The sequence below is a fragment of the Lissotriton vulgaris genome, chromosome 1_2 (assembly GCF_964263255.1).
Source record: "Lissotriton vulgaris chromosome 1_2, aLisVul1.2, whole genome shotgun sequence".
NCBI classification, from domain to species: Eukaryota; Metazoa; Chordata; class Amphibia; order Caudata; family Salamandridae; genus Lissotriton; species Lissotriton vulgaris.
The window spans coordinates 226,559,822-226,574,990 of record NC_141686.1 but is presented as its reverse complement, the minus strand read 5'-3'; the positions used below and the strand labels follow the sequence as shown (position 1 = coordinate 226,574,990).

The 15,169-nt window shown below is 42.6% G+C and overlaps 1 protein-coding gene across 1 annotated transcript in view; it reads left to right on the top strand.

Moving 5' to 3' along the window:
• LOC147735096 (olfactory receptor 5J3-like) overlaps window positions 1–14,944 on the top strand; it is a 35,104-nt gene extending 20,160 nt beyond the window's left edge. The window contains exon 2 of the mRNA XM_086952619.1: window positions 13,982–14,944. Coding sequence (XP_086808745.1) covers window positions 13,982–14,944 — 963 coding nt within the window. The remainder of the gene's footprint in view (window positions 1–13,981) is intronic.
• Window positions 14,945–15,169: the final 225 nt, after the last annotated feature.

The window sequence follows — 15,169 nt, the reverse complement described above, 5'->3', positions numbered from 1 at the left end:
TCCTACACCTGCTACAGATCGTACAGAATACCGCCGCCAGGCTGATCTGTAAGGTCCCTTACCGTCACTCGATCTCTCCTCACCTGAAGAACCTGCATTGGTTACCTATTGCCGCATATATCCAGTTTAAAGCCCTAGTACTTATCTTCAGGGCCCTGAAGGGTAAGGGGCATGGATATCTTAGACGAAGGTTGAAGATAGTCCATTCATCACGGGCACTCAGATCTAGCCACCTCCGTCTTCTGCTCCCCCCCAGATTCCATCTAGCCAGGAAGGGTGGCAGAGCTTTCGCAGTGGTTGCCTCCAGATTCTGGAATGCCCTGTAGGTCAATCTCCGCCTGTCTGATTCAGAATCACAATTCAGGAGCAAACTGAAGACACTCCTATTCTCCAGCTGCTAATCCCCCAAGTTTTGCTCACTCGCGGTCCTCTGTGCCGGGACTCCCCTGTTGGGGGTAGCCGCGCGCTTAATAAATGTCAGAATAATAATAAATAATAATTGCAAACAAACTAACACAGTGGCCAGACAAAAGAGGCATGGATTGCTAACTCAGAAAAAAGAGCATTAATTCAGCAATGGCAAAAATGAAACTTAACTGGGCTAAGAAAGTGTACAACAGCACACATCTTCCACAGGCTTCCAATATAATGACCTCACCTATCAAATGTTTACAGAAAAAAAAACATGAAATACCCCAAAAAACAAATTTTGTAATTTAATCGAATGCCATCCATGGCCTAAATGCTGTTTCAATTCAACAGACACCACAGAAACAGTTATTTCATGCACCCATGACTAATGCTGAAGAAAATGTACTGAATGGTGCAACATATTTCCTTTACATAAAAAGAAAAAGTCCACCTATCACAATAACTCTTAAAAATCAAAAGAAAGTACTAATAAAACCTAGTGCGTGCCCACCAATCAGACAAATAACACCCTTATACACCAGGTTTTCAACTTAATTGTGGATTCTCAAATACAAAGTCCTTAAATCAGATGGTATTTAGGCAGCAGACAAGCAGAGTGATCCTTCCAGCTCCAAATCCCAATGAAAAGTGACCAGGAGGGGGGAGAAATCACTGGAAGGAGCCTGCTGGATAGGAAAAGAAAGTTAGAGTCTCTGGGGCACCCCCTTCCGGTTTGAAAAAAGCTTCTTGCACACAAAAAACTGATCCTACGGCCAGTTGGAGAAGGCAGCCCCAAACGCCTTTCAGCTGAGCATCGTGCAAAAAAGCTGTAATCAGCACTAGATTGGCACTTTCTTGGAAGGAAGCCGTGCAAGTGAGTGCGATGTCTCGCTGGAGCTCGCTAGCTCAAAGCAGCCCAAGAGTATCTTGGCACTCACAACTTAGTTCCAAAACAACAATCAAACGCAAAATGAAAACAAACCCTCTGCTTCACGCCCAAAAGGCAGAATTCAGGTACTCTGCGTCCCTCCACAGAGCATAAGTGCCCGAATTCCACAAACTCTGCCAGCAGAGTAGAGATTTATGCCCGGGGCTAATGGCAACCCAATAAGCCAAATGCTTCCAGATGGGTCATACTGTTACATCTGTGCCCAGATGTAGGACATCACCTAAGGCTCTAAGAAGGCCAACAGTTAAGAGCATTGCTTCTGGTATCAGACACTATATTCTGAGATGTGCACTCAGTCCATGGCTGAGTGCCTACACTTCTAGAACTGCTCTGAGGAGCTGTTTTGCTTTCCAAGTGAATTCCATGACTTTCAGAAGTCATAGACTGAGGGTGTAGGCAAGCCTTACAATATGCTCTTTCCATGATGGTGGCTTCTCCATGGGACGTTATCTAACGTTCCGATGCCACTGTGACACAGGTTCGGTTTTTCCAGCGATACAAGTTCCTGGTGGAACCACAAATAATGAGTCAGTTCTATCTGAAAGATGAATTCCACTTTTATAGTTGCATTTATTGTACCTCTGCTTTCATTTTTGTTACTAATGTTTGCTCCTTGACACTGGAATTTTCCACCGGATTATGCTTCTGGAATTTTGCCCTGCTCTTTTTCTCATCCTGTTTCTCTAGAGGTGTTTGATTAATTGCTCTTTTCTTAATTACTAATCTCCATATTTAATCATGACTCATTAACTTGCCACAGTGGTTTTTCCCCCTTTGTGTGGTTTATTTGTATTTTGGACACTTTGACACATTTTCCATATATTAGTCTGTGCAGGGTGGCTACTTGAATGAGTCATCCTTTTTTTGGGCAATCTAGAAGGTACTCATTCAGTCAATGGTATCTACATATCATGCATTAGCTTTCTTCTTGGAAGATGTCCTTGACACTGGAAATATTTTCCCTTTCTCACCTGTCATGCTCACAACTCACTCTAGCTAGCACAACAAAAACAGTAACCTATGTCGAGGGGGTTCCTCACCATTGAGAAAGTTGTATCAGTTTCCCATGTCACCCACCCTCACCTGGCATATTAACTGGGTTACTCTTTAATGTCAGACTCATTTTTCACTTCTTTCTCCTTCCTTTTCCCCCAATTTTTGAGTGACTTCACTTTGCTTTTCCCTCACTTCTCGCCACTTTCTTTGTCCTTCCCCCCTGTTTTTTGAGTGCCTTCTCCTTGCTTTCTCATTGTCCCTCCCTCCTGATCACTTCTGCTGCATGGTTTCCCACCCACCACCTCCCAGCACCCTTTTCTTCTCCCAGGACATACCTAATGGGGGCCGCAGAGCAACCACATTCAACTGGTCCCAAGGAGAAAGCAATGAAAAATGAGGGTATCTCTTGCAGCAGTTCCACTCTGGTCTCCCCAAGCGGTTCACTCCCCATTAGTGTCCCGTCGCCGGGGGCTTCCCGCTACTAGGGGCCCCACGGCCATTACTGGTACTCCCTCTGGCATTTTAGGGAACCGCGAGTGCACCACTGGTGCTCCCACATGTTGGTCCGCCCTTTGCTAGTTCCAACCTCCAGAGCCGGTCTGTTCCACTTTCTGAACAGAGGTGTTTGTACTTTTAACCATATCCGTACTACTATCTTCCCTCCCTTACTCCCAAGGACACACATTGGTGTCCACATAGACCATCGGCCTCTGTCGCAGACCCCCTTAGGCTACAAGTGTGGTGAGCCTCTTCCAGTTCTGTTTGCACTGCTTTACAATTTGTTTACAATAGTTTTTACTATGAATGTCTTACAGTATTAAGTTTTAAGCTTATGTACCTGTCATGAATACTACATGGCTGCAGCATGATATTGATTATACCACCAACACGGTATTGAGCATGGGTGCACCAACACTTTGTCCTGAATACACACCCTCTCATCTGAGTAAATTGTACGCTATGCTGAGGTTCTTTACTTTGATTTACTTTGTTCTTCTGTTTTCACGTTTAGGGTACCGTCCTGACTACACCGTATGTGGGTTTCCACTTATCATGTTGTGTAGATAGTTATATTTGGTCTTGATGAAGTGCTTTGATCTTCCTGACGCCTGAAGCATGAAACATGTTGACCTTTAGAGAGTGGAGCATACACAGCTAGAAACCTTAGATCTAGTTCACTGCCACTCTTCCTGTTTTTACTCAGGCAGTTTACTTTCCAGAATAAAATTCCACTAGCACTAACTGACCTGTTTTAATTCACGCTCCCACATCTACACATAATAGGCCCCTCACCCCCACTGCACCCACCGGCAGGAACAAAAGATCCCCGCCAAAGAGCCCCGTACTGGGTGCCCGTCAGGTATTGCAGCGCCGACCAGACGAGGGGCAGGCTCATATGATGCAGCATGACACCTAGCTTGCTAGGTGTGTGAGAGCTCTAGTTCCAACAAGGGAACTCCCCCTCCCTTTTTTTGCAAACCTCCTAGGTGGTACGACCACCGTGTGGCGTTTACCCCTCACCTACATATTCCTAATCTTTACTTAGACCTTGAGGAACTTCATATCCTCTTTGTACACTGTCGCTACGGGACATGTTTGCTGGACCTCATTAAACTGCCCCCTTGTCCCTCTCTTTGGCATCATTCGCATAGATTTGAGTAAGAATATTAAATCCAACCCATCTGATTGTCAAACACTGTCCCTGCTTTTGCTCATTTTAGAGTAGGATAATTCAATGACACCTCTTAAAAGTCACACATGTATCCTAATTTTTGGTTAAATTGGAGGCAGATTAGTTAGTGGAGAATAATGGAAGCTGAATGTATTTTTGAATGTAAAATGCAGTTTTTGTTTTTAATTTTGACATTTTTCTTTATGCTAAATGTATTATTCAAATTAAGTGCACTAATTTGTTTTAACATGTCTATAAACATTTTATTGTTTAATTTCCTGTTAACGTTAATGTTAGAACTGGGGGTCTCTAGTTGATAGAGGTAGGTATCCAATGTCCAAATAAGGACCCTTGCTTCTATTCAGGGTAAGGAGGAAACCCTCTGAGATAACCCCTGCTCACCCTCTAGGTAGCTTGGCACGAGCAGTCATGGCTAATCCGAAGGCAATGTGTAAAGTATTTGTACCAACACTCACAGTAACACAGTGAAAACACCACAAACTGACTCCACAACAGTTTAGAAAAATAAAGGTATTTAATCTAAACTACACAAGACCAAAACGACAAAATCCAACAAACACAGTTCAAGAATATGGTTTTGAAAGAGTTCTTAAGGTTGCGATAAAAATAATCCACAGTTGCGTAAAAAGTTCACAGTTGCGTCATGTTAAGCCAAAAGTACCTTTAGATGCGACATAGTTCCAAAAGCAGAAGCTGGTGCGTAGGTTCCGTAGGAAGTTTTTTCTCGCAAAGGTACGATGCGACTATCTCGTAGGGGCTGCGATGATCTCCGGGGCGACGTTGCGCGATCCAGTGGTGATCTCTCTCTCGCAGCTCCTCGATGCGATGGCACAGTGACGTGATGCGGTCCGCAAGCAAGCGGTGCGGCGATGTCACCCAGCGACGACAGGCTCTGCGACGACACTCGCAGCGAGGCTAGTCTTCCCGCACCGGTCTGGTGCGTCCCGCAAACGAAGAATGCGATGGCTCTGGCAGCAGCAACAGCCGCTGCGATGATCTCGGCCTTCGTAGCAGTAGGAATTTCCTCGCACTGTCGGGGATGCACTCCGCAGCGAGCGATGCGATAACTTTTCCATAGCAAAGTCTTTAAAGCGTGATTTCCTGGTTCCCAACACAGGTACAACTTCCAGAGGCACCACAAATGGGCCACACACTCCAGGAAGGACAGCACTCCCTCATTAGAGCTCAGGGGAAGCTAGGGGTGAAGTCCTTTTGTTCCTGGGACTTCAAAAACAGGGAGCCAGCTCTTCTCAGGCACTTGGAGATTCCTTGAAGCAAGGGGACACAGCACAAAGCAAAGTCCTTCCCCTCTCCTTGGCAGCAAAGCAACAGCAGGGCAATCCAGCATAGCAACAGCAAGACAATCTTCCTTCTTCAGTTTCAGCTTTCTCCTTGGCAGAGGTTCCTTCTTGATTCCAGGATGATCTAATTTTCAAGGCTCCTGTACTTATACCCCTAAAAGTATTTGTTCTCTTTTCGCAAGTGGGCCCTGAGCCCGGTCTGAACCAGTTCTGGGTGTTCCTTGAGCACTTTGTTTTCATGGCTTCTCCTTTCCTTTCAGAGTTAGGGGCAGGGTCGTCAGCTGCCCAGCAGAAGGTGGAGCCAGCATTGTGGAAGGCAGGAACAGCCCTATTCAGGCCCAGGTGCTATCTCCTCCTCTACTCAAGTTGCAAATGCAGTCTTTCGCCAGCATCCCCCATGATAGCCTATGGAGCAAGATAGCCTTACAATAGTGAAAAACACTGACACTGATCAGCAGTGGCAGAGTGTCCAAAGCATCACAACTAGCAAAAACGAAATCCAGCACAGCATCAAAATAACAGGAGGTAGAGGCCAAAAAGACAGGGGAAACCACCCCAAAGATGCCAGGTCTAACAGTTACTAATGTTATGGATGGTTACAATTAAGGCCAAACACAGCTCAAAGGTATACGCTAGCCGCCTAATCCACCACAGTCCCCTGATAACCCAGGGTTCAGAAATGATTCAGGCACAGAAGACTCTCAAGGGATGAGGAAAATACCCATCAGTCACCATACGGATCCGCCCTTCATCATTTGGGATTTTATCCGGACCACCCTGGTACCTTTTGTTGTTGTCAGGTTCTTTGGGGATTGTATCCAGAGCTAGGTCTGTAAATTTCCCCAAGGTCCTCCCCTATCGTAGTGTTTCTTGTTGGTTACAATTAAGACCATGTTTCCAGTGTAAAATGATTTCTAGGCGTGCTTATAACTTCGGTGCTGTTTGATGAATCCCCACAAAACGTTCCCAAAAAATATCTCATCTACCTTAGCTCCTTTCTGTAAATATTCAGGGAGATCCATCATGCAGGGGTTGGGAAAAAGGGTGTGCACCAAAATGTGTGTCCCACATGCAATTTTACACATCAAAATTTAACAGCAATACAGATAAAATGTCTGAAATTAACTACCTACCTAGAAAGTGGGCATTTGTGATTTTACGTTAATCCGAGTCGTAGTTTTAGAAAAATTAGGGTTTCAAATGTATACATATTTCACACTGTTGAGGATCTGTAGACCTGATGAATCAAAAGATAATATCAGATTAGCTGCATCAGTCAAAAAAAATGTGGAAGCCATTTTAGGACTCGCTTATCAGTCCTCTGTTTGTAAAAGACACCAACATTATATAGGGAGCAGGTTAGGCACCCACAAAAAAAACCTAACCAAATCGTTACGAAATGAGCTGAGAAGTCACTCATTTCCTATTCATTGCTTCTGCAGGAGGAATGCCCCATAATAGTCTTTGCTGGCTTTCTGTGTATATTTTAGTTCCTCTTGGTGATCCAAGAAGGAGAAGACTTAACAACAAACCATTTAAAAGAAATGTTTGTTGGGGGCTGGAGACTCCATCTAGTGCCTCATTTCTTAAAACAATAGGGGCCAGGGCTCTCGTCAGGATGTCCATGCAGCTTGCACCACCCATTAGTACTGCCAATGTCAGTACTTACATGACTACTAACCATTACAATGCTGCAAGTGTGACAATTCTCACCATTCTGTATCAATGTCTTGGACAGCAGGAATTAGTTGTTTTTAATCTATATTGAATGTATAAATAACTATTGTTCATCTCATCTCAAGATTACACAAACACACTCACCACATAGCAGCTCTCATATGTGCTGGTGTTAATTAAGTTCTGGTGCAGGGCAATATAACCCACCAGTTTAAATAAGCACTGCCCCCTAGAAATATGTAAAAACATACTGTAAATCTTCTGGGTCATTGAATACATCTCACCTAGAGTATTTACTGTCATTTATTAATCACTCGTGCTGTAGATTTATGCTCTTCAGCTGGAGTGCGAGGACCCTTATGATTGGGCCTATTGCTGCATTTTGTGGCTTAGGAATAAAGAGTGGTAAAAAAGTTTCAATATATGTTTATGGTTATTTCATATAAATATATGTATTTAAAGATTTTTGAGACAATTATTGTTAATAAGCATTGATATGTAAATAATGAAGAATGAATTGGACAATGTGGCAATAAATTATTGTGGTGACTTTTTGAGAAAGCTTACAGGTCTGCTTTATATATGGTGATGTGCTAACCGATACTCTGATAAAGACTACAGGCCTTCTTTTTGTCTTGTGGTGTTCTGAACCTGTGACAAAGCTGGAAGGTGTGCCTTGCTTAAAGTGTCACCCATTTATATTGTTACATTCCCTAAAGTTCATGGAAAAGCAGGTGGATGCAGTCAAACACCCACTGCGTACAGCCATTGTTGCATACAGTTAGATGTTGAATGAAGGGCCTGGCCACCGGCTGGGCACTGAGGCCAACATCTTGCTGCATACTTCAGTTGTGCCTGTTGGGGTGTTGGCTGCCCTTGTGGTTTGAATGCCCATAGGGTTTGGGTGTAGGGCTTGGCTGCAAGCCAAACCATACAGCCAACCCAATAGCACACACAGCATGTTAAAAAAATAATTGAAATTCACTACAAAAACAAAGGCTAAATAATGTTAATGTTAGGAACTGTAATAACACTTTACTTTGCATTTTTAACTCTGTGCACTGGGAGTCGCCTAACCAGGCCGCTGTGCTTGTGCTCTGACCTCTAAAACATGTTGAAATTAGCTGTACTCCTAATTGGCATATTACATTTTTGACCTAGTTTATGGTATGAGTTCCCAGGACTTGTAAGTTAATTGTCACTTGTGGGCTGCAGCACTTATTATGCAACCAACAACAGTGACAGGGTAGACATGGCTGCAGGTCAAATAATGTAGCCTGCCTTTGCAGTTTTAAAACTGCAAATTTGACTGTCAAACTAACCCCTTTTGTTAGGCTTAACCCCGTAAGTAGGTTATAATGCGTGGGTGCATGGTATTTAAAAGCAGTACATGTACATTTTTAATGTTGAACATGTCCCTAGATTGACAAGGCCAGCAAAGCTATTTCACTATACAAGGTTAGCTGTTCAGCAGGCAAATATTAGAATACAATATTGCATTTAATAATGCTGTCTCCATCTATAGACAGCCACTTAGTTAATTCTTGATCTTTTGAACATATTTATTAGAAGGTAAATTCACTGGTAAAGTCGGATTTGTAATACTTATTTTAGAACAGATGATCTTAGAAAGTTCCCTGTTACCTCGCTAAAGCCTCAAGAAGCCTCCAACTGTCACCAAGACCTGAATAGCCCACTGATGAGGTGTAAACTTGTTCCCAGAACTGATATAAAGCTTTGAGTGTGGGAAGGTGTACTGATCCTTTGGCAGGAGAAAAACTGGGGCTGTGCCTAGGAACATAACTTTAAAGAAGCCTATCCAGTCACAGGCAGATGTGGTTAACACCTGGGCCCGCCTATTCCTTTACTCAGTCAGGCACCAATCCCAGTGGAAGAGTAGCTGCCCTCAGTACTGGTTTTGAGTGATCACAGAGGAGGGGTTGCTAATTTCCCTGGCCACATCACTAGATTGTGCAGAGTAGCTCTGCACACTGGAAGAAAGGATCTGCCATCTTGGGTTAGTTAGAACTGACTGCACTGGGACACATAGGAACCATTGCATAACATGGTAGGTTGACCCTGGATACTTTTTCCCTATTGGTTAGGCAGCAACTGGAGTCCTTCCTATCCACAGGCAAGTGTGACACAAATGTGGCACCTCTGGAAAACCTCATCAGAACAGTACTGGACCTGTGAAAGAACAAAAGAAGGACTGCACCTGCTGTGAGGAGACCTGAAAGTTGGACCTGCTCCAACTTGTGTCCAACACAAAGAAGTGGACTCTGACTTTGATCCTGATGGTGGCTCCGTCTTCACTGAGTCTTGATCCTCCTACTTCTATCCCTGAGGTCCCTGGACCCTTTGCTGATGAAGGTACATTCTGGCTCTGACAAAGATTCAGGTTACTTCTACTGTGATGTTTTCTACAGCAACAAATCAGTTCTAGCCTGTAATCCGGGAAAGAGTATCCAGCCTGGCAAATCCTTGTTCAACTACAGCTTGCAGCCTTGCCATACTGGAAGAATCAGAATGCCAACAATGTGAATCCAAGCTCACAAAGAGTGACTACACAAAAATACACAAAATCTTTACAGGGCAAAGGGTCCACGAGTATCTTACCGGGGAGGGACCTTCCTTTGGAACAAATCTGATTTTCTCCCACTCAGAGTTTTCATGTCAAAAGTCTATGGATTCACGCCACATGTCAATGGCTTCACAGGACGCTGGTCCAATGGCTATGTAGCCTTGTGGAGCTCATCGCGGTCACACCATGCTGCCATACACCACTGAAGATTTTTTCTTCCATTTTAGAGACCAAGTCAGAAGGTAAAACTTCCGACTAAGATGAAAATATGTTCTGTATCCCACACATGCTCCATTGCTATTGGTCTTAAATCACACCCAAGTCATGCACAAGTGAAACAATTGTTGTTTAACACTTTCTGGAGCTAATTTCACTCAGAACTTAAAACATGCAAATCTCTGGTACTCCTTTTGGATATTTTTTGTGCTGGTGTCATTTTGTTCAATAGAATATTCTCTACTATTATAAAGATGATCCCAGCTCGTCATCAGCGTCGAAGGGGTTAATGCTTTGCACATTTTCTTAAGTTAAGCCTTTCTGCTCTGTGCCATAGCTACCAGTGGTTGAGCTCAGGTTTAAATTACTGAAAACAATACTAGACCTACATAAATTGTGACATTTTAACTTGTGCTGGACCATCCACCAAAACACATAATCAACATTCTTATACTGAGCATTAAATTAATAGACACTACTATTTCAATGTATGTGATGCAATGTTATCAGTGTTCTTAACATATTCACAGGGCTCTTGTGATACACCTCAGAACTGCCCTGCATACTCTACTAATCATCCACCACTGGGAAATTCCCAGAGCTCTTATATTGCACATTCAGCTTTTCTGATATTAACATAACCACAGAGATTAACAACTAATATTATAAGCCAAGTACTTCAAAAATACACTGTAGGTAGGGTATAATTAAGCAGTTTACATCAATCCACGCATCAATGACTGCATATCCATACTAATATAAAAAAGAGAGAGCCAAAAACCTTTGAGGCGGGTAATCTCAGGAACCACAGCACCAATCACAACACCCAATACAGCGCTGGAAAGGGCAGATGCAGCAGAAGGACATAGGCTATGCAGACGCCCACCATATACATTTAAAAAGTAAAAGAACCGTGCCAGCAAAGTAGTCCCTTGTTGGCGTGTCTGCATTGTGCTGTGGGCTTGTGCTGAGGTGGCGTGACAAATGCTGGGGGCATGTGGTACATTCCGCCCTTCGGGCTGGACTGTTCCCATGAGGCACAGGGTCAAGGCTTATTTGCATATGGCCATGTCTGAACTGGGCTGGTGTGGAGTGCAAACAAACGATGGATTTAGGCCCAGATCTCTGTACTGGGGTGAATGTATGACATTGTTCTGCATTCTGTCCATCAACTGTTGTTTTTGCATTTGTCACCCCGAGTGTGATGGGTATGCTCAGACGTGAGTCCCATGCTCTCCACACCACTGGAGTCAAGCTTTCCTGGCTGAAGATGGCAGATAGCCAGAAAGTGGTCCTAGGATGCTTGAGTCTGGTCTAGGAAAGACTTGGCTTGGCAGTTTGCCTGGAATGTTCCCATGAGGTGGTGTGGAGTACAAAAAATGATGGACTTCGGCCCAGATCTCTGTATTGGGCTGAATGTATGACATTGTACTGCATTCTATCCATCAACTGTTGTTTTTACATACCGCCCTTCGTGTGAGCGGTTGTGTCAAATATTTCATTGTTTTTTCTTCCCAGGTTCTGTACATTCCAGCTGTGGGTGTTCACCCTGCTCCCTTCTAATACATCTGCACCCCTTAATCAAAAGCCAACCTTACTCCTTAAAATACCCCAACACCCTTAAACACTAACCCATCTTAACCCTATAAATATACCCTGTACCGCAAAAACCAAAACTATACCTAAATCCTAAAAATACCCCTGTACCCCAAAAACCAAACCTACCCCTGAACCCTAAAATACCCCTGTTCCCCTAAACCCAAACCTAGCCCTGAACCCTTAAAATACCACTGTACCCCAAAACCCAAACCTACCCCTGAACCCTAAAAATACCACTGCACCCCAAAAACCCAAACTTAGCCCTGAATCATAAAAATAACCCTGTACCCCAAAACCCAAACCTACCCCTGAACACTAAAATACCCCTGTACCCCAAAACCCAAACCTAGCCCTGAACCCTAAAAATACCCATGTACCCCAAAACCCAAACCTAGCCCTGAACCCTTAAAATACCCCTGTACCCCAAAACCCCAAACTACCCCTGAACCCTAAAAATACCCCTATACCCCAAAACCCAAACCTAGCCCTGAACCCTAAAAATATGCCTGTACCCCAAAACCCATACGTATCCCTAAACGCTAAAACTACCCCTGTACCCATAACTCAAAACTATATCTGAACCCTTAAAATACCCAAACACCCCAAAACATATACCTCAGTACCCCAAAACATATACCCCTATACCTATACTTACCTTATCCGAACATTAAAAAAAACATGCTTTTACCATTCATGCATTTACAACGAATTTCGTTGTAAATGTATGCGTGCTAAAAGCATATAAAATGTAATGTCATGCATTATAATGGCATTGCGGAGTCATGGTACTTTCATAATGAAAGTGATGGTCTGCGGAAAGAAACTTGCGGAATAATGGGTGTTTACCCTCCCCCGGTAAGTACATTGGTGGCACGGCGGCCCACTTCTCCAGCAACATACTTATATTTTTTCACAACCGATTTGAAAAATGCACAGGTCTCTCTCATTGATGGCCAGCACCCACATACACTTTTAGACACACCTCCCACCACAAGTTCTAGAATTGCGAACTTTAGAGCTGGGGAGCTACGTTCGAATCTCGGCATCAGGTCAACATCCTGTGATTCCAGGCAAATTGCTTTGTCTCCCCGTGTCCACCACAAATTAATGTGTTCTTCTGTAATGTAAATTGTGCTCATGCCATCTTGTCGAGTTTGCGCTATATAATATTGCAAGGAAAAATAAAGTAAGGAAACTCGAGTTCACACACTACTGAATGCGCACTCTTAAGTGCATCAGCAGTGCACTGTGAATCGGAGCGATTCACAGGCCTGTCACAGATAAGAAATGCTATCAAAACGAAATCCTACAAAACAATATACTACTGCCCGGTAGCAATTCATACCCGGACAACGTTGGGACGGGCTGCTAGTTATTTACAAAGTTCTTAAATTGTCTGGTAGGTATGTTACTGTGTTCTCATTTAGTCATATTCAACAACCCATACGAATACTAGCTACCATAAAGAAGTGCAATGATTAAAATGACATTATACCATTAAAATTAATTAAATTCCCTTAGCTGATTGCAATGTTTAACAATATGATAACTGTCTGTGCTAGTAAGAATGCACAACATATTATACAGGCTGTTTGGAATTATGCATGAGCTGCCTTTAAAAACAATTATTTATGTTTGTTGAAAACCAAACAGGTGGACTATGATATATCTACTTGAATATGGTGCTGCTGCTGGTATTCTCATGCTAACATGCTTAGGCTGCTTTGCAGCACTCACCCACCTATCGACGTTAGACGGGTCCATTATACATTCTTAATGGGGAAGACATTAAAGGCCTAGGCAGCTGTAAACTCGTAGAAGGGCATCGAAACGTTTGGGCAGGACAATGTCAACATTCTAAAAGTGGCAGTTTGTGACTTAAAATCAAAGATGATATTTCTACCTGCTCCTAATCAAACATTTGTGGTTATTAAATGTAATAAGGTAACCTAATGTTATCTCATGAAGTGGTAGGCCTTAATGAAGTGAAAAACAAATGTAAGAGTTTTGACTGCCAGGACATGTAAAAGTTAACAACAGCTGTGGTATTTGTACATTTGTGGATTATGGCAAGGGAAAGGAATGCAGAAAAATTGTACTATTTTATGGAAATCTTAGGAACAAGGCGCTTTTATTGTCTATTTCCCATAATGATGGGCTTTCACAATGAAGGCTTTCTGTCTTGATAATGTTATTTTATTTAACTCTTTATTACAATGGCTTCCTTCTTTTGTGAATAGTGTTAGAAATATTCACCCTAGATATTAGCTAATCAATTTATTAGTACTTAACTTCTCTCTCTTTTTCTTGTCGGATGGGTTTTTTCACATAGATTTGCAGCAAAAAACTATCCCCCAGAAAATGCAATTTATGCACTGGCTGCAGGTTCATTGCTATACATATTTGACGGGAGACACACTGAGAACATAACATGCATATGGAAACATGTCTTTTATCACAGCCAAGAACTGCAATCTACCTCATAAATTCAACATAAAATATATACCTTTTAAATGGAATCATTTTCTTTTTTGAATAGTACTTCTGTAATGCAGCTTTCTATAGAGAGAAATATTTCTGGAGTTACTTTAATGAAGAACTATACAGCTGAGAATAACTTCATCCTTTCGGGAATATCGGACCTGCCTGCACTTCAGGTTCCACTCTTTTGTGGGCTGCTACTGATTTACGTGGCAATCTTGCTTGGAAATCTCATCATCATTATCCTGATCTGGGTGGAAGTCCAGCTGCACATTCCTATGTATTTCTTCCTTATTCATCTCTCCTTAATGGACATATGTAGCTCATCAGTCACTGTACCCAAGATGCTCATGAACCTCTTATTGGGCATAAAGACCATATCCTTTTCTGGTTGCATTGCTCAATTCTCCTTCTTCATTTTTTTGGCCAGCTCAGAATGTCTTCTCCTGAGTGTAATGGCTTATGACCGCCATGTTGCCATCTGTCACCCTTTGAGATATGCAGCCATCATGAATGGGAGGCTGTGTGGCCAACTAGTTACTGGATCCTGGGTTGGTGGTTTCCTCTGTTCACTGAAGCACACAATCGCCATATGCCGATTATCGTTTTGCAGCTCAAGAATAATCAATCATTTTTTCTGTGATGTTCCTCAAGTTTTGACATTGTCTTGCACTGACCCCTTCATAAATGTTGTGCTTATTTTTATTTCTGGTGTAATCGTGGGACTAGGATGTTTTATCATAACTATTATTTCTTATATCTATATAATTGCTGCAATATTAAGAATCAATTCCAGGACGAGTAGATTCAAGACTTTTTCTACCTGCACGTCCCACCTCACTGTGGTTACTTTCTATTATGGAGCCATGTTCTTCACCTACTTCCACCCTGTTTCCAGTTATGCCATGTCCGAAGGCCGGCTACTGTCCGTGATCTATACTGTCATCACCCCTCTAGTGAACCCTTTGATTTATGCACTGAGGAACCATGAGATAAAGGGAGCTCTGAAAAAGGCTTTAAGATGTGCTACAGATTAAACAATAGAGAAGATGCCTCACAGCTAACTTTACCATGGGATATATTTTCAATATCATAAATGCTACTTACTTTTTGAAAGAAAGGTAATGTGTACGCTTGAAAAATGTATGTTGCCATTATTGATACGCTTGTTTTGAACTGGACATTTAGAAGCTACCAACTGTTAAATATCATGGAAGATTACATTTAAAAGACTTGACAACAAAAGTGAATAAAGAGCAAAG